At 32.6% G+C, this 18,676-nt stretch overlaps 1 protein-coding gene across 2 annotated transcripts in view; it reads left to right on the forward strand.

Annotated features, from left to right (window-relative positions):
* Positions 1 to 18,676, forward strand: part of GRIK2 (glutamate ionotropic receptor kainate type subunit 2) — a 671,458-nt gene that overhangs the window by 632,288 nt on the left and 20,494 nt on the right. For both annotated transcript variants that reach the window (XM_067011529.1, XM_067011530.1), the window contains exon 15: positions 4,149 to 4,374. In XM_067011529.1, the coding sequence (XP_066867630.1) occupies positions 4,149 to 4,374 (226 nt within the window). The remainder of the gene's footprint in view (positions 1 to 4,148; positions 4,375 to 18,676) is intronic.

The following is an 18,676-nucleotide window of genomic DNA, read 5'->3' on the forward strand; positions in this document are numbered from 1 at the left end:
CCTTTGATATGAACCACATATGGCTTCAGTCCTGTTTTCCTGAATTAACTCTAATTTCCTAGTGACCAAGGTCAGATGAATCCAGATAGGGCTCAGCTGTTCTTACCTAGCACATATGTTCCACTATTGTTGGTAATTTATTTACTGTAATAAAAAATTAAAATTCAAATCTCAGCCAAATTCTCCTTTACCAAGGTCTCCCTTGGTATGGGCTTTTTCAAACCACATATTAGGAATGATTACATGAGACTTTTTCATAACAGAATAATAAATGTTATTATAGCACTTATAACCAAATATTTAAGTTAATATTAGAAACCAAATTGGTAATGTGGAATTTATTGAAAAGGAATGATTTGAGTAAGTACCAATGACACCAAATTTACTTTGGTAATTATGGAAAATCATCAGATATCACTGCCTCTTCTTTTAGTAATTTCACCACTTTCATCCATACACCAGAGTTCAACTAATTCTGCCACACATTATGGTTTAGGTGAGAAAATAATTTTTCATGAATGTTTATTTTTAAATAAAAATAAATAGGTTCTTAACATAAATAAAGTCTTTTGAAAAGTTACTTCAGGGTTTCCCTGGTGGCGCAATGGTTGAGAGTACCCCTGCTGATGCAGGGGACACGGGTTCGTGTCCCGGTCCGGGAAGATCCCACATGCCGCGGAGCGGCTGGGCCCGTGAGCCGTGGCCGCTGAGCCTGCGCGTCCGGAGCCTGTGCTCCGCAACGGGAGAGGCCACAACAGTGAGAGGCCCGCGTACCACAAAAAAAACAAAACAAAACAATTGCATAAAAGTGCTAAGGCTTTTCTAAGTTTGATAACAGAAGCAGTAAAAATAAGGGCAATATTGCTGAATGTAATTTGAAAAATTTAAGGGTTTCAGTAAAATTCATGTTGTCAGACCTTGTGTTTTTAAACCAGTGATGCACTATACCATCTTCACTACTGAAAATGATAAAAGTAATAAAATTGCCAGGCAATGCTAAAGATTAGTTTCTATTTCAACTTTCTGTAGTTGTTTAAGAGTTGAATGGCATTACATACCACACACATACACACATGCAGTCTACAAAGGTAGTAATGGCTTTTAATCTTACTTCCCATATATTTTCTACACAGCGTTGTGTTTCACAGCCATAATTGAGAGATAACTGTGCTCAGTTGGAAATTGTGGTTAAAGAATGACAGCAAAACAAGCAAGCAAGCCGTATAGAATGTGTGTGAGCAGCAAGTAGTCAATATTTCTAAACTGAAATATTTCTTATTTGGGTTTTAATTTTTATTATGAGAAACAAAACAATTTGGGTAACTTTTCTTTCAAAACCTATTATGCCATATAGGAACAACAGAAATACTTATATTTTCTGCAGACAGGAAAGATGAGTGAACCTGTACAAAAATCATAGACAATAGCTTCTAGAGAATCAGAAGTATATCAATAAGAGATACTTAAGTAATAATGGAAGGTAGGAAATGATTAACTAATAAGGACCTACTGTATAGCACAGGGAACTCTACTCAATACTCTGTAATGGCCTATATGGGAAAAGAATCTAAAAAGGAGTGGATATATGTATATGTGTAACTGATTCACTTTGCTGTACACCTGAAACTAACACAACATTGTAAATCTACCATACTCCAATAAAAATTTTTTTAAAAGATAGGAAATGATTAGTTTCAAAATGAATATAAATAGTACCTTCTAGGAAATGCTCATAGAAATAAAAAATCAGTGCAGTAAAGTGTTCCAAGAATTTTATATAAAAATATATTTTGTAAAATCCTTATTTTGTCAGCTGAAGGTTAGTATTGTAGATTAGACATTTCAAATATAAAATAATACTAAATTTCACATTAATGTAAAATTAAACTATACATTTATAAAGAATATATTAGAAATATATCTTAGTTTGTTGGGTGTGGGTTCTGTTAAAAAAGATTGATGTGTTTACGTCATTAACCACAGCAAAATATTAATAACAGATACATTCATGTACTGTTAAAAGTGTAATTCTCTTTTAAATTGTGTTGCATAATGTTTAAACTACAATTTTCTACTTTTAGTGTTAAAAAAGAGAAAGACGTAATTATACTATTTAAATGATTGGTGCCATTGTAAACATTATATTCTCCCTTTGTTTTGGAAAAAATTACTAGTCCTCAAGTTTTTATTTAAATTAACTCTTCAGTGATGGAACATGTTATCATCAATTGAAAATCATGTAACTAAAGCAATAAAATGTATTTATTGCTAATGTTCCTATAACTAAAAAGAAACAGAGAATTTAGGAGATTTATGACCAATACAAGTAAGAATAACTTTTTGTACACTTTTTATCTCTGCTTGATTTTTGGCCTCAATGAGTACACCCATGTTATGGTATTACACTATCACTCTCCATTAAAGATGTTACATTTTAAATTGTCAAGAAATGAGCATGCAGTTTTGATTACATAAATTTTTAGTATTACATTTTTGGATTGTGTTTATTATCACAGATTCACTAAATCAAAAACTGTATCCAAGTTTTATTTTACATAAAATCTCTTTAATCTGCAGGTAAGCTCTGATTTTGATTCTATTTTGTATTTTGGCCTCACTTAATCCAAAACATTAGGAGAAAAATTCTTTACCTTTGAAAGGAAATGAACTTGTTCTAGCTATCCTCATTATGTTACTAATTTGGATAGCCAGATACATCTCTGCAAAATCTCACTATGGGTCTTAATTATTCCAATAAGAATCTCATCATAGCCTTAATTATTCCTTTCATTTCCCTTTTCTACTCCTAACATTTGGTGATTTTACTTGAAAACAACTGACATGCCTCCATAGCTGCCCAAATTTGTAATTATATCAATCTTATTCTGGGGGTTCTAGCTGCCTTCTTTCCCATTTTCAGCCGCTGGCCTTTTAGCATGTTTTAGTGTTCACTGGAGAGCAAAGGTTTACATTTCTACCCTTTCTTAGCTCTAAAGCTACTTGTTTTTATAAAGCACTTATTGTACCGTTAGGTATTTTTCCCCTCCAAATTAAGGTTTTTCTTCCCATTTTAGCATTGAAATAGTGCCAGAATTTTTCTAAATATTACTGTGTACCTACCTTTTAGTTGAAGGAGTAATAACGCATTTATGTCCTGGCACATGTAGGACTAAATGCACACTTAAGCTGCAAAAGATTGCATACCTATTTATTTGAAAATATTTTTGAGTTTTCATGACAGAGCAACCAGTATGGTGAATATCCTTCTTGTGTTTATAGTTGCAGTATTATTTTTTGTGATTGTGTAAGAATTAAACTAAGGTGAAGGTTTCACAGACGAGCTTTCCATAAGCAGATGCTAACCTTTTTCCTGTTTATGTTTTACCAGTGCTTTCTGAACAAAACCCATTTCTTTCCTTTAGCAATTGATCGTGCTGAAGCCCTACTGAGAATTTCCGGTTGGATATAAAAACTCTTCTATTTTCTTGGTCCAGGAATCGTTAGTTAGTAAGACCTGAATGATTGATTTCCTGTTGTCCTGAAGCAGGTTAAAAGAAATTCTGTGGTGTCCAGCTTGTGTCTTAGCAGAAATGTAGTCATTCTTATTTGTAATATCCTTATTTGTAACAAATTCCTCTCATCTCTTCAACCTATATCTGTATGTATCCTTGGGGGATAATGTAACATCTGTCTTATGGTCAACTGAATTCGGGGGGGAAAAAAAAAACTCTTATTAGTGTCCAGTGTCTGCATCTTCCAAATTTGATGTTATAGTAATGTTGAAGGATAAAATTGTACACATGAGATATTCATGTGAGATACAAACACACAGAAAAGTCCTTATTAATCTTGTTTATTTTCTCTTGTTTATTGCCTCCTATGATTTACTAGTTGTGAACTTTTGAACATCAGGACATTTTTTATACATTTGTTAAATAAATCTGCTCTATACCTGGAAATACGATGAGGAGTTGCTATGAGAAATATTTTCATACAGATTTTGATTTTTTTGTGGCTTAGTATCACTGTTATTACTAATACAGTTATAAGGTAGGATGAGCAAACTAAATATGGTCAATTTCATCTAAATATTGTAGGATCATGTGGAAACTAAGAAATGTCTTTCTTATGTATTTTTTTTTCCCCAGAAATCAAAAATCTCCACATATGACAAAATGTGGGCCTTTATGAGTAGCAGGAGGCAGTCCGTGCTTGTCAAAAGTAATGAAGAAGGAATCCAGAGAGTCCTCACCTCCGATTATGCTTTCCTAATGGAGTCAACAACCATTGAGTTTGTCACTCAGAGGAACTGTAACCTGACACAGATTGGCGGCCTCATAGACTCCAAAGGTTATGGCGTCGGCACCCCCATGGGTAGGCTTCATGTCAGCCACTTGTTCTTTGTTCATTAATCTTAGTTGCTATGAAAATGGAAGAAAAACAGTGCCTCCATATGCCATTAGGAATCTTGCTTCAAACAAATGTATCTTGCTATGTTCTGAGACTGTATAAAGCCAGGAAGATATTTGGACATCTGCTTCTAAAGGAATAAGTAACAAAAGGAAAATTTATTCCTACCAAATGGTCAGTAGACATTTTTACTTTATCAGTGTTGAAAACATCCACAACACCTCCTCCCACAAAGGACCTTCTCTATCTTACACTTAAAAAAAGTTTTTATGAACAAAGTTTTTGCAACATTATTTTTTGAGATTGGTGGCTTATGAATATAGTATGACTTAGTTAATTAACTAAAAGAATGAGCCACAAATGGTTACTGTGAATAATTATTTTACTTACAAGAGGTATATGTTTATTTAAGAGGAATAGCAGACTATTTACCAGTAACATACCTAGAATATTTTACACTAGGATTGATTAGTTTTAACAGTCTCTTTCTTCTATATGACAAAATTCTTTTCAATAATAATCATGGAATGAAATAATAATAATTGCCACAAAAGACAATGAAATTTTTCATTTATTGAGCTTCATATTTATGTATAATATATATGAACATGTATATACATTCATATGATTAATGAATGTATAAATACATATTACAGTATATATGTACATGTCATGGGCATAAAAATGGCTCCCCCAAAATGGCCATGGCCTAATCCTGAGAACATATGAATTTATTACCTTTTATGACAAAAGGGACTTTGCAGATGTGATTAAGTTAAGGGTCTTAAAATGGGGAGATTATGCTGGATTAACCAGGTGGGTCCAGTGTAATCGAAAGGTCCTTAAAAGAAGGAAGTACAGTGTCACAATTAAGAAGGTATCACAACAGAAGTAGTGAGAGAAAGAATGTGTTAGTCTACCTGGGCTGCCATAACAAAACACCAGAGATTGGGTGCTGTAAAAACAACAGAAATTGATTTCTCACAGTTTTGGAAGCTGGAAGTCCAAGGTCAAGGTACCAACAGACTTGGTGTCTGATGAGAAGCTGCTTCTTGGTTAATAGACCAGGAAGGAACAAGGAATCTATCTTGAGTCCCTTAAATAAGAGCACTAATCTCATTCATGAGGGCTCCACCCTCATGACCCAATCACACCCGAGGAGGGACCCCACCTCCAAATACTATTATACTGGGGATTAGGTTTCAATATATAAATCTTGGGGTGGGGGGACACCATGGCAGGGAAGGGGAGGAAGAGAGAGAGAGAGAGAGAGAGAGAGATTGATTTAAAAATGTTACTTGGTGAACTGAAGATGGAGGAAAGGACCACAGCGTAGCAATACAGAGGACCTTTAGAAGTAAGTTTAGGAGTCAAGGAAACAAATTCTTTCCTGGAGGCCACAGAAGGAATGCAGCCCTGCAGATACCTCACTTTTAGGACTTCTGACCTATAGAACTATGGGATAATGAATTTGTGTTATTTTAAGCCCCTCAATTTGTGGTAATTTGTTATAGCAGAAATAGGAAACTGATACTGTATGCAAAGAAAAAAAATAACAGATTAACTTTTTTTTATTACATCAATTTTTTTTTTTAAAGAAAGGGGAAAGCACTTACAGCTACTCACTGGCTATACAGTAATGAATAATGACACTATAATTTTTCTGAGCCTTAACTTCTGCAAATTTTTAATGACTTTGTCAAAATGGATCTTCATGTATTTGTGTTTAATAAATGGTATAGTCATATTTGTCCATGTATCCTCATTCATAATTTTATTACTTTTAATTTTGAAACGTTTCTTTCAAATGAGCTAACATGTATACCACAGTTAGAAAGTTGGGCATAGATTCATAAAATTCCCATTTCATGATAAATTCCAGAAACTGCAATAGTGTCCATGTCTGTTTCTTTGGGATCATTTCTAACAACTTTCAAATGTCTAGGAAGTCCAAAAATTTTCCACCAAAATGACTTCAAAAACTTCAACATTAAATTATTTCATATTAGGTAAAGCTTACTCAAATTCATTATAGCTCAAAATAGTTCAAACTGGCTTTGAGAGAATTGAGACATTCGCTCCTGTAACATTACATATTCCTGCAATTATATAGTAGACTCAAAATAGTGATTGCACGGTCATTGTGAAAGCAAAGCAAAACAAAACAAAACAAAACAGTAACCTTAAGTTCTTGCTCCAAAAATATGCAAGTGTAGCTGAGCTCACATATCTTGGGGGAGTGAGCTGTATAATGAGAATTCTCCAAATTAGTTTCCAAGTGGAGTACAATGTTTATTAAAGAATAAGAAATAAATAGATGCTAATTCAAAACTCAATAAGAGTTGGACTGTTAAAACTCAATAGTAATTTTTTAGAACCTAGATGAACAAAAGATATTTTCAAGAGAGGAATATTTTACTTTTGACATGTTTTGACTTGCCAGTGCTGGGTGACAGTTGTTGCTATTATTGTTTTAAAATTCTCTACACAAAATGAACCCCCTTTATTGTTTGCACCAGGGAAAGGCCATCCAAAGCTTTGCCATTATTATGCCAATGTATGTATTAATTCAGAAGTTTTCTATTAATTCTAATATGTAAAAAGGTTTGAATTCTCTTAATTTTAGCTTAAGAAGCACTTCTTTTCAAAATGCTTTAAATTATACTTATATATTCACAGTAACGCTTCAGTCTATTGCCACAGTTTTGTGTTGATGGAGTGTTCAAATCCTGACACACTCCATAGTTAGATCCCATATGGCTCTTTGCCTCAGTAAGAATTACCTGAAGAACTCAACAACTTCATGAGCTGATGTACCATTTGGAATTTGTGATGAGTAACTTTGATAACTTTTCAAGCATACTAGTACTCATTTATGAAAAGGTATATGAACAAATTTATGTTTTAGAAAAGAGGCTGATAATATGCTCTAAAGTATCATCATGTAGTATTTTACACACTGATATTCTAGATTTAGCTTGTCACTTAATGTGATCTTAGACAAGTGACATGAAATTTATAGCTTCTAAATTTTTTTCTTTTTTTTTAATTAGTAAAATTACAGGGTGAGACTAGGAACACCTAAGGTCTATTTAATGCTAAACTTATAGTAATGTTTCAGATAATATACTTGACAGAGTCACAGAGTTTGATTTAAAGTGGGCTAGAAACTACGTGGAGAAATATGATTAGCTGATGTTTTCAAACAAATTTTAAAAATCAAACACCTTCTCAAACACTTATGAGAGGAATGGAAGCAGTGATCTGATAGGTTCCCATTGCCTCACTCTTTGGAAAGAGCTGAAGAAAATAAATGCATTTTTCAGTGTTGTTTCTGGAAGGAGTGAGATTCCTGTGTATCCTTACCCTCCTCTTTTGGTTTACATTGAGTGGAAGAGGGCAGAGATTTTTGTCTGTTTGTTGTTGTAAGCCCACACAACAATAGTGCCTGCACTCTGTGGACCCTCAATTATTTGTTCAACAAATGAACTCTACATATGAAAATATGATGGTGCAGCAAGATTTATAAATACAGAAAACAAATAACTTTTGGAGCTAAAGGTCAGCACGGCATCTTACATTACTCAATGCGATGACCTCATTAAACAAACCTGAGTGACTGAGGGTAGTGAGAATTGAATAAGATTTGGGGAGGATGTTTGAGGACTTTAGAGTATAGCACAGATATTCTTCATTAACATTAGTTACATAATAGCACTCATAATTTCAGAATTTCTAGAATAAAGAAATTTGACTTATACTTAATATAAAACCTTAACTTGATGGGGTTTTTTGGTTTGTTTGCTTGTTTGTGTTGTAAATGCAATGTACCAGTGTACCAGGAATGTCTCTTATCATATTGCTTTGCTTTGAGGAAACGCTTGTTCCAAATAAATCAGAATAGTATATTATATAATTCTCAAAAACTCCCTGAGATATTTCACATGTGAAAGCTATTTTAAAAAAGAAAGATAACAGTTAAATCAGTTCTATGGAAGCTGTTACAGTTTCTTGGAACCATACAAATAGCAATTTTTGTTTTCTTCCTACCCCTGACACTGTTTACTGAAATATATTGACTTATAAGGAAAATATAAAACAATTCAAAATATTAATATATGTATAAACTATATAACTTTTTAAACGAAGGAAAATACTGGGCACAGCATTTGGAATTTCTATTTCTTCTCATTTTAAGCTTATCTTATATATGAGAGAACAAAACAAATTAAACTATAAGTCTTAGGGTGTAGAATTTTTTTTTCCCTTTTATCTGTTCAACTCAGCTGATCAGATCAACTTTCTCCTTCTGAAGAAAGCGTAGTTATTGCAGAAAATAGTCATTGATACAGACAAGGTCACTTGCATGAGAAACTTAAGAAATCAAGTTGAATTATATATCTAAGTGGAATCATTTCTTCATAGTATGTAGTTAGTTTGGTATAATAGTGTAATAAATTAGTGTTTTCATTAAAATGAATTTTTTAGAATTAGGTAATAGCACACGGTAAATTTCTTTTATAGGATTTTCTTGGACTTTTAATGTAAAATTATCAGTACATATTAATAAAAATTCAAAGCACCTAATAGTTTGACATAGCAAAATTATAGACTAGGAAGAATATTTTACCATATTCTTCTTTATTTTCATTGCCAAATAATATTGAATTTAAATTTATTAAAATGTCTCATTACTAGAAGTTGCTTAATGCATTTAACGTACATTTTGTTTTTAGCCTAATTCTGAATGAGATAAATTTGAACATAATAATTTAAATTTGAAGGGATAAATATTCAAATCACTCACCTGTAGGTATTGCAATATAATTTTTGTTTTTGTTCAGATAGTTTTCTTCTGTTTGACTTGATAATATTAAGTTCTTAACTTTAGTAAATTATATTTTATTCACTCATAACATAGTATAAAATTAAAATGATTTTGAGACTCCAATACATTATGAGTAAGTCTTAACTCATATAACTTCATCAAAGAAGTATAATCTAGAAAGAGGCATTTCACACTTTACCCCCTCAAATATGTCCGAGAAAAAAACTTCAGGCAGTAATTTATAATTTACTATGTCATAGCTCTGCCAAAAATATGGCTTTCATGAATTATTACTTAGTCATTAATAAATGCAATGACATGCAACTCTAGTACTTGAATGAGACTGACTTACTATAAATTTTCAACCAACATCATAACCTGCACTTCTCAACTAGTTAATTAGCATTTGCCTTTTATATCATCTTTTTCAAGCATATTGACAATATTTTTGTAATATGTCATTTTTACTTAGTTTTTAAATTTTGTTTAATTATAAGCCAAAAAATAATGCATTTAGGTGTGGAAAAGAAAAGGTTATTTGAGTCTCTTTCCCAGCAAGAGTTAAGGAGATGAATCTATTCAAAGCAGAGCAATATAGGCTCGGGTTCTGGAAATTTAGATCAGTTCCAGAAATTCCCCAGGATTTTGAGTTTATACCTGCAGAAGCCATAAACTGGTATGAAAATTTTGTCTTTATTAATACTGCAAATGTGATCAAGGAGAGGAACTCCCTTTGCTTTGCTTTTATAGTTGCTCAGATTTTTAGGTACTGTCATAGAGGTGTATGTGGTTAAGTGCAGGAGGGTAAACAGAAATACTATGTCTCTTTTGGAGTGAATATTCAGAGATATTTAAAAAATTATACATATTTTTCTTTTTTCCCCCAGAAGTCTATGCGTCCTTTTAACCTGCTAGGGCTCCTCCTGTGTGATTCATCTAGGGGCCTGCCATCACCATTCATCACTCTGAGTGTGATGATTACTGCCCAAACTGTTGTGAAATCACTGAATGACTCAGATATAAGCTATTTAATTAGGGAAGCTCTGTTTACACAAAAATACCTTAGTGGAGCAATCAACAATGATGTGAAGGTAAATGCTAAATAAGCATAAACTGGTTTAATTAAGCTTGTGGTGACATTAAATCCCTTTCATAGTTTTCCTGACTGCAGCAATGTTATTTTGATGTGATATTTACTGTATGGTAGATTTTTGAAATTGTAGGTGTTCTTACTCATAATACATTAACTGAACTTTCTTTAAATTCATTAGAATTTTTAAAAAACAACAACTGGATGGGGTAAAGCAAAAAAGCAAATCACAGCAGTTTTCATTAAGGAATATTTAAAATGTGTGAGCAGTTGCAGTCTTGCCTTTTAATTCACCATAGGTGATAATCTATTTTAGCCGAACAGGGAGCTTTTCTACTTAATGGCATTTTCAGCTGCCTTGCCTCCCTTCTGACAACCCATACTAAAAGCCTTCTTGGCTCTGTCTTTGGAATGTTGAGTGCACAGGGCGCTTTGAGGACTAGGCAGGCTCAGCAGTCCACGAGCTGGTAGGAAAACAGCAATCTAGAAATAAATCCATTAGGGCCAGTTGGTGTTATTTTGTTTTGCTGTGTTCAATTTGGTAGAAATATTGTAAAGTGTCTGAAGGGTCCCATTAAAACTATTTCTGTTTTTAACAATGAGCCAGTGGCACAATTCATTCATTTATTGGTGCCTCCCAACTTTAATAACATATGGACAGCACGAGTAGGCTGAAAAGGGGATGGAGGAAATTCTGCTCATGTCTGTGCCTATCGTCCAAGATGCTAAAATTTTCTATAATCTTATGTATCCTCATCTTACTTCTGGGATTAAATCAGTAGTAGGTTTCAAGCAGTCCATGAATAATTATATCTGTGAACAAAATCCAAATTAAATTACTTATATCATAGTCAGAGAATTATTGAAATATGTGTAATACATGAAGAATGTAATAAGCAATGTAGAGGTGAAGTAAAGATGAATGTAAAGAGTATATTTATAAATCCCTTAACATGCTAAGGTTAAATTTAATGACAATTTTATCAGACACAAAATTGTTATATACATTTTTCTTGTATTATATTTACTTATGTAATTATAAATAAGATGCATTCTTGCTTCATAATTGGATTTTAATGTTACCTTTATAGACTAATTTACAACATATTTTATATTAATGAATACAAAATAGCTGTAGCCCTATTAGTAATTCTTAAGTAAGTTTTATCTCATTATAATGCCCTTGCACATAATCAGCCTAAAGTAAAAAATATTACAATAGGTTGTATCATAGACTCTTTATGGTAGAAGGATACCACATTGACATATGAACAATGTGAAATTTCATTCTTCACTTCTGTTTTCTAATGTTAAACGCATGAGATCTCACTGCTTCTTCATTTCTTGTTATTTGATGAAGTGAGAGATGTAGAATTGGTACTAAGGGAGACATGTTGTTTATTTAAGGCAGATGTTGGTATTTATAAAAATAGAAATCAGTATGAAAAGCATGTTTTTTCCCTGTTTTGCTCACCATCCATTTCTAGAATTCCCAATTCATCATGTAATAAGTACTGTAATATTCATCATTATAGATTCATAATATTGCCGGCCTTCAGTTCTTGAGCTTTACAGAAATGAATGAATACATTTGTCTTCATTAGTTGAACATAATGCACAAAAATTGATGCAAATTATTCATCTTTCTGCAGGTCAAACCTTCCATTAAGATGCATTCTATTTTTTCCATTGCAAAGGCAGCATAATTTTAATGCTGGTGAAGTAATTTTGCAAGTCTAAATCGAGATCTAATAATTTTCAGAGCCTGAATTAAACAAACAAAAAAAAGCACCAAATTACCCCTGTAGAAGCTGTATTTTCCTGGCATATTTGTTAAAGTCTTAGATTTCATGTCACTGAAAACAGATGAGTCTCAGTAAGCTATGCCTGCTCCACAGACATCATCAACAGACTCTGCAGGCTAGAATCTAGGAAGCTTCCACAGGGAATTTGATGAGTTGCGAGCCCCAGTGCGAGCAGCCTTCATGAATATTGTAAATGCTGATGAAATGGTACCTAAGCAATGAATAAACGGATAATTCTCATAAAAACAGTGAGTTCCAAAAGACTTTATATGCAAACATTAGAACATTAATTCATTTTGTTTGTGTCTTGTGGTGATTACTGCAAGGCCATAGGTTCAAATTCTATTATAGATTAGTTAGCCAGATTGACTGTGCCAGACTGTCATCCTTTGGTTAGCAAGACTAAGTAAGATCAATGACACTCGTATTGGGAAAAAAATAGTCAAAACATAGTGGTGAAATGTATAAGCACTCAATTCTGAAGATGAATGCCTTGCATTTCCTGGCCCTCATGTGAAAGGCATATTCTTATCATGCTGTATAGAATATGGGGCCTTTGTAGACAGATGACTTATGTGCAAATCTTAATTCCACCTGAGTGTCCTAGGTGTCCTAAGTGAAGTTACTATGCCTCCCAGAGACTCAGCATTCTTATTGGTAAATGGGTAGAATCATGTCTACATAGTTAGATTGCAATAAGGATTAAACATCAAATTTATAGTATTTGGATCAGAACATAGGCACCACAAATAATTCTGAAGGACTGTTCTGAAGAAATATTTTATAATAAGTAAAATGATGTGTTTGTGGTTTTTAAGTCATTTGCATCTTACCCTTTTTCTCTCTACTCTTTATATTTTTAGTAATTGAATGTATTGTAGGTAAGACGTATTGTTAATATGATCCATTCCTAACTAATTAGAAATCACTTCCTATGGAACCCAGCCAGGATTTTATCATCAGCCAGTCAGTATATTGTATTTAAATAACCATGATTTGGTTACTTAGAAAGTTATCGATATCTATTTTATAAAGATGAGACAATTTCTATTGTTGAGCATTATCTAAATAAAGTTTTTCCTTCTCTGAACATTTCCTGAATGTTTAGTAAACAGAGTCCAAGATGTATTCAGAGAAGATTATCTCTGAAGGCATGTTATGTTTCCTTTTAATTTTGTCAATCTGTAAGAAATTTTATCACTCTTCAACCTGCTTGGATCCGTAAAATAATGATCATAAAATATAAATATACATCACCCCTTTCTTAAGGAGATAGACTTGGAAAAACAACTTTAACATCAAATAGAGAAAATAGAATATTGAACACAAACAAGTAGTCTGTTATTTAATGACTCAGAGTGGTAGAATTCACTGAGGACCAAAGTTCAGTTAGGCCAAATTGAAAAAGGGACTTGAGCTCTACCTTAAAGGATGGGTACTTTACTCTCCTGAAAAAGTTATTCCCTCTCCCAATTTTGGTATTCTTGAAGATTAAGAAGGTTGAGGATTTTATTTTAAATGGTCCAACTTTTATAATCCATTCATTAAAGTTTAATATTGGACTTTGGAAAACACGATAGTAAAGAAAGTATTCCTGAGATTTCCACTCTTACTGCTCTTCAAATGATTATTATGCAGATGAAAAATTGTAAGAAAAGCAGCGTTTCTAGAATGAAACTAGTTCTATTTTCATATTTTGTGTCAGTGTTACATGATTTAATACCCAGAGAAGAAATGTGACTACAAATCTACTTCATCAGCCGCTTTTAACTAATATGTATGAAATACGTCAGAACCAGTGAAAACAGTTTACTTTTTCATTATGTGCTGATAACATTTGCCCTTCTTATCCTTTTTCACATAAGTCAAAGAATATTCAGAATATGAATAAAAGGCAAATGGCTAAAATAAATCATCTATAATTTGAATTTTTTATTGATACATTTTGTGTACCTCATATAACCATCTCCTTTTGTGATCTTAGATACTTAAATTTCCTCCTGAGGATTCTACAAATATTCCTTTAAGTAGAATGCATTCAAATTACTTTTCTACAGAGGTCATCACACTTTGAATTTTAACGTCTACAACAAAGAAAAAAACTGCAACCTCTATCCAATTTAAGCCAGTTATAGATTTTGAATATAAGTACTTAATATTTCTTTAAAAATTACTATATATTAAATGTCCTGGGTGGTACATACACTTGATATCTATATACATTTGCTCCCTAAATCCATATAGTCTCTACCTCATAGTTTTTTATCTCTCTTTTCTTATTTCTACATTAACAGTGTCATTTATATTTGGTTCCATTCCACCGTGACCCTGATATCTTGAACTTAGTTATATCCTCTGTATCTAGAATAAATGAACAAAGTGGGTTGGATGCTCTTAATATCATTTTCCTTTCTCATATATACCTTTCTAAACCAATAATGCATATAGAAAGAAAAATAGAGGAAAAGCAGGTGAAAGGCAGCCAAAGAGAAAGAAGAGTTATTGTCCCTACTCTTCTTTTCAAAGTAATGAAGCCTTTTTTGTGTACCTGATCAGCAGACTAAGATAGTTCCATCTGTCACGTGGTTCTACAATATGGTGTTCTTTATTATAATGATCCTCAAACTTGTAAAGGTTATTCAACATATATTTTTGTGTTGCAGTGAAAACTTTAGGAGGGCAGGGCTCATATTACTTTGTTCATCACTATATGCCTAAAATCTAGCACCTGTGTATGTATACCTAATAATTAATAGTAAAAAAAAGATACATACATGGTCCTTGCCCTTGGGACACTCATATCAATCTAGTAGGAAAAGATATATAGAAAACATTGGAATATGAGGCACCAAATGTTGTACTAGAGTATCTGCAATGTGCTATGGCACCAAAGAAGAGGGATCCTGTGTATCTCTGTGGCAGCCAAGGAAAAGTGTGCAAAAGATCAGGAAAGACGACAGAAGTTTATCTGGATGTGAGGACATTCAACCAGAAAATTGGAGCAAGTTTGGAAACAGGATTCTCCAGGCAATGGGAAATACAACTTCGTAGTTTGTATTGCTGGCATGTTAGGTGTGAGGAGAAGAGGATAAAGTCCGAGAAGCTTGTGATAGGTTGGAGAAAGGGATTGTATGACATCTTTAGGAATTGAGGTTGTATTCTATAGCTTTAGAGCACCATTAAAAATAATTTAAGCAGGAAAATGATATTCATAAATCTCCAATGTGGAAAGATTACTAGGTATCATGGAAGACTTATCACTTTTAGCTCTCATTTACCATTCTGTGATTAAATGTTATAGGTTGATAATTTGTTTCAGGATGAGATTAATCTCCTTTAATTTTTATGATTATCACTCATGGATTCCTTATTCTCCTATTATATTGAGATTTTTTGATAGAATACCTTCAAAAGAAAATACAAAGAGTGATGACAGTAACTTCACAGCAGTTTAGCTTTTATCTAATAGGAAATCTGAAATGGACCCCATGAAGTGTTTAGTTGCTACATATATTAAATGCTTCATTTGAAATAAATGTATTATAATTATTAGATATAGATTAGATAAAGATATATAGTTTGGGTTCATAAGAAATGACTGAGGATAAAATTACAGGTATGTATGACCAACTGTTAAGTAATTAATATTTTATTTATGCATGTATTCATTCCAGAAATATTGTCTTCACTGTGTGCCAGGTGTTATACTAACAGAGAAAATACAACACTGTCCTTATGAAATTTACAGCCTGTTAGGGTAAATGAGCATTAAATAAATAGTCACAGAAATTATTTTTTAGTTAAAAACTGAGATAAGTTCTATAGAGGAAAATAACAATGAAAAATAACAATGATGCTTGGTATAGTATAACAGCATTGTTGACTGAATACAGCATAAAACTGGAAAATAGCAATTTAAAATGGAATCTGAAACGTAAATATAAAATTTGACTTAGCACTTCTTAAAAACAAATATGGGAGAGACAGTGTCTTAAGAGATAATAAAACTCATCTTTCACTGAGAAAAAGGCTCTAAGAAAATGTGGTCTGTTTCCAATTTTATTGGAAGATTTTATCATGGAAATAATGGTAAAAAGAGATAAAACTCTAAAAGTACCCAAAATATGTTGTGCATTTAGGGCACCCAGCACTCATCTCAGCATAGGAAGCAGGGAACCATTTCATAAAATATAACATTGCCAGCAGCACTGTAATTTAAGAAAGAAGGGTGATGTTTCCAGCAGATAGCCTCAGATCTTTTGTACTTGTAGGTCTTTTACTTATTAAGGCACTGACCAAGGCCACTGACAGTTGATATAAGTGCAAAGATGGCATAAAAATTTATAAACTTATTTGTCACCCTAACTTATTCTAGATGATTAACACTAAAAGTGTGAAACAAGTCTGTTTATGAACTCTATTTGTTCTACAGAATTTAGTAAGAACCTGAGAAGGTGTCCAATATCAGAAGTTCTGCCTTAAGATATTATGACTATATCATAATGGATTCAATGTTTCATTCAAAAAGCATTTGTTTAATGCTTATTGTGTGATAGGCACTGTGCTAGATGCTGGATGAAATAAGATGAATAATGGATGGTTGATTGCCTATAACTGACAGGTAGCCTGATTTTTAAGTCATTATTTAAAGGGTTTCAAGTATTTGAGTATGTGTCTTAGAAACATTTATCAGATTAAACACTTTCAAAGAAAAGGAATAATTAAGGAATTATTGAAGCTTTTTGAGGCAAATCATTGATATAATATACACTTAGTGATTGTAGTATAGTCACGTACCCACAAGATGTGTAAGTTACTATTCTTCAGAAAATGCAAGAAAGTATATTTGGAGAAATGACAAGCTAGAGGAAACTTAAAATTATGAGTAGTCTACTTCATAAAAATATCTTCCCAGGCCGAAAGAAAACAAACACCAGGATGTTACCTAATTCTCTGTCATACACAGCACATAATATCATCATGATGAGCTGAAATAACTATGAAATATAAACCAAAGGAAATTAAAGTTCTTTAGAAAGTGGACAGTGGGGATTTGTCATTATAAGTAACGGAAATACTTAGCCAGCCCCTTCGAATTTTAACAAACTATTTAAAGGATTTGGGTGCTATTAGGAAAAACAAAGGCTGTGTATTTTTCCCCAAAATTGGTTTCATCAGTTTTGATATACAAATATATTTAAATAACTCTTGTAACTTTTGTCCCCCAAAAGTATTTTGTAAAGAGACTTAAAAGCTGGGCATGAAGACATGTCTTAAAGTAAGTATTGTGATGCAAATTCTTATGAGCTGATGCTCATGAAGCACATGGAAATAATAGATGAAAAAGAACATGCAAAAAATATGCTACTTGATCAGTAGTGCTGTGATAATGTGTAAATTCAAAGCTAGGCAGGGACAAGCAGGAGATCTAACAAGAAACAACTTACTTTCGACAGAGAGAGCTAATGTAGTAAGAGTAGTAATTATTGTTATCTAAGGCAGTGCTTTTCAAGTTGAGGTTAAAATAAAATAATTGATGGGGACATTAATAGATATGAAGGAAAAAATTCTTCCACTAAAAATAAATTTAATCATTTAAAATATATTTTTTAAACTTTTTCCTTTGATGGAGAGATGGAAACCTTTTATTTTGTTAACGTATAATGTGAATTTATAAAAGATATATTTGTTATGGAGTATTCTTCAAGCTTATCTGACCAATGAATTCTTTAAAAGTGAAACACAGAAGTACATTTCCCAAAAAGAGACGTGTGTGGGAAAAATCCAGTTTAGGAAATATTGGTGTAATGAGTTTTAGAAAGAGATATTTATAGAAAGCAAGAGTGATTTTTTTTCTGACCTTTGTAATTGATTAAAGCATGCAGGAGCTTGATTTGAAAGTAAGGAAACTTTTGGCAGTACGGATGGGATATCTCCAGTATGTGTATGGATAATGTGATTTGAGAATATTTCACTAAAGCATGGTAAGTATTAGACTTGTTGTGCAACCTTTAAAGAAAAGCTATTTATCAATCACTAAACCTCCTCAAGAATTAAACGTAATGCTAACTCCATTTCCTTTATCATTTCTATATTATCTAGATGTACTGAATAGGATAAGGAAAATGGTACATAAATTGGTGTGTTTGTAAAGAGCATGAAAAGGACAATCAAATGAGCAAATGAATAAACTATATGTGTAATAGATTTAGACTTTAGAACCAAGTATGTATAACAATGTGTGTATACCATTCATCTGAAACATCAGATGACAGAAAGGAAGGGAAGGAGGGAGGGGATGTGGGAGAGGAGGGAGGGAAAAGAAAAGTGAGGGGGAGGGGAAGGAAAGGAAAAGAAGGAAGGGAAACAAAAAGAGAATGTATTTAAAAGAAGGAAGGAAAGGTAACAGGAAGGTAGGGAAGAGGAAGGAGGGAAGAAAGTAAGGAAGAGAGGAGGGAGTCAATTCAGTTTAATAAACCCAGCAAGTTGGCTCTGAGCTACTTGGTGAGATTTGTATTAATTGTTTATAACAAATCACAGTTT

Source organism: Kogia breviceps, chromosome 13 (genome assembly GCF_026419965.1).
Source record: "Kogia breviceps isolate mKogBre1 chromosome 13, mKogBre1 haplotype 1, whole genome shotgun sequence".
Taxonomy (NCBI): domain Eukaryota; kingdom Metazoa; phylum Chordata; class Mammalia; order Artiodactyla; family Physeteridae; genus Kogia; species Kogia breviceps.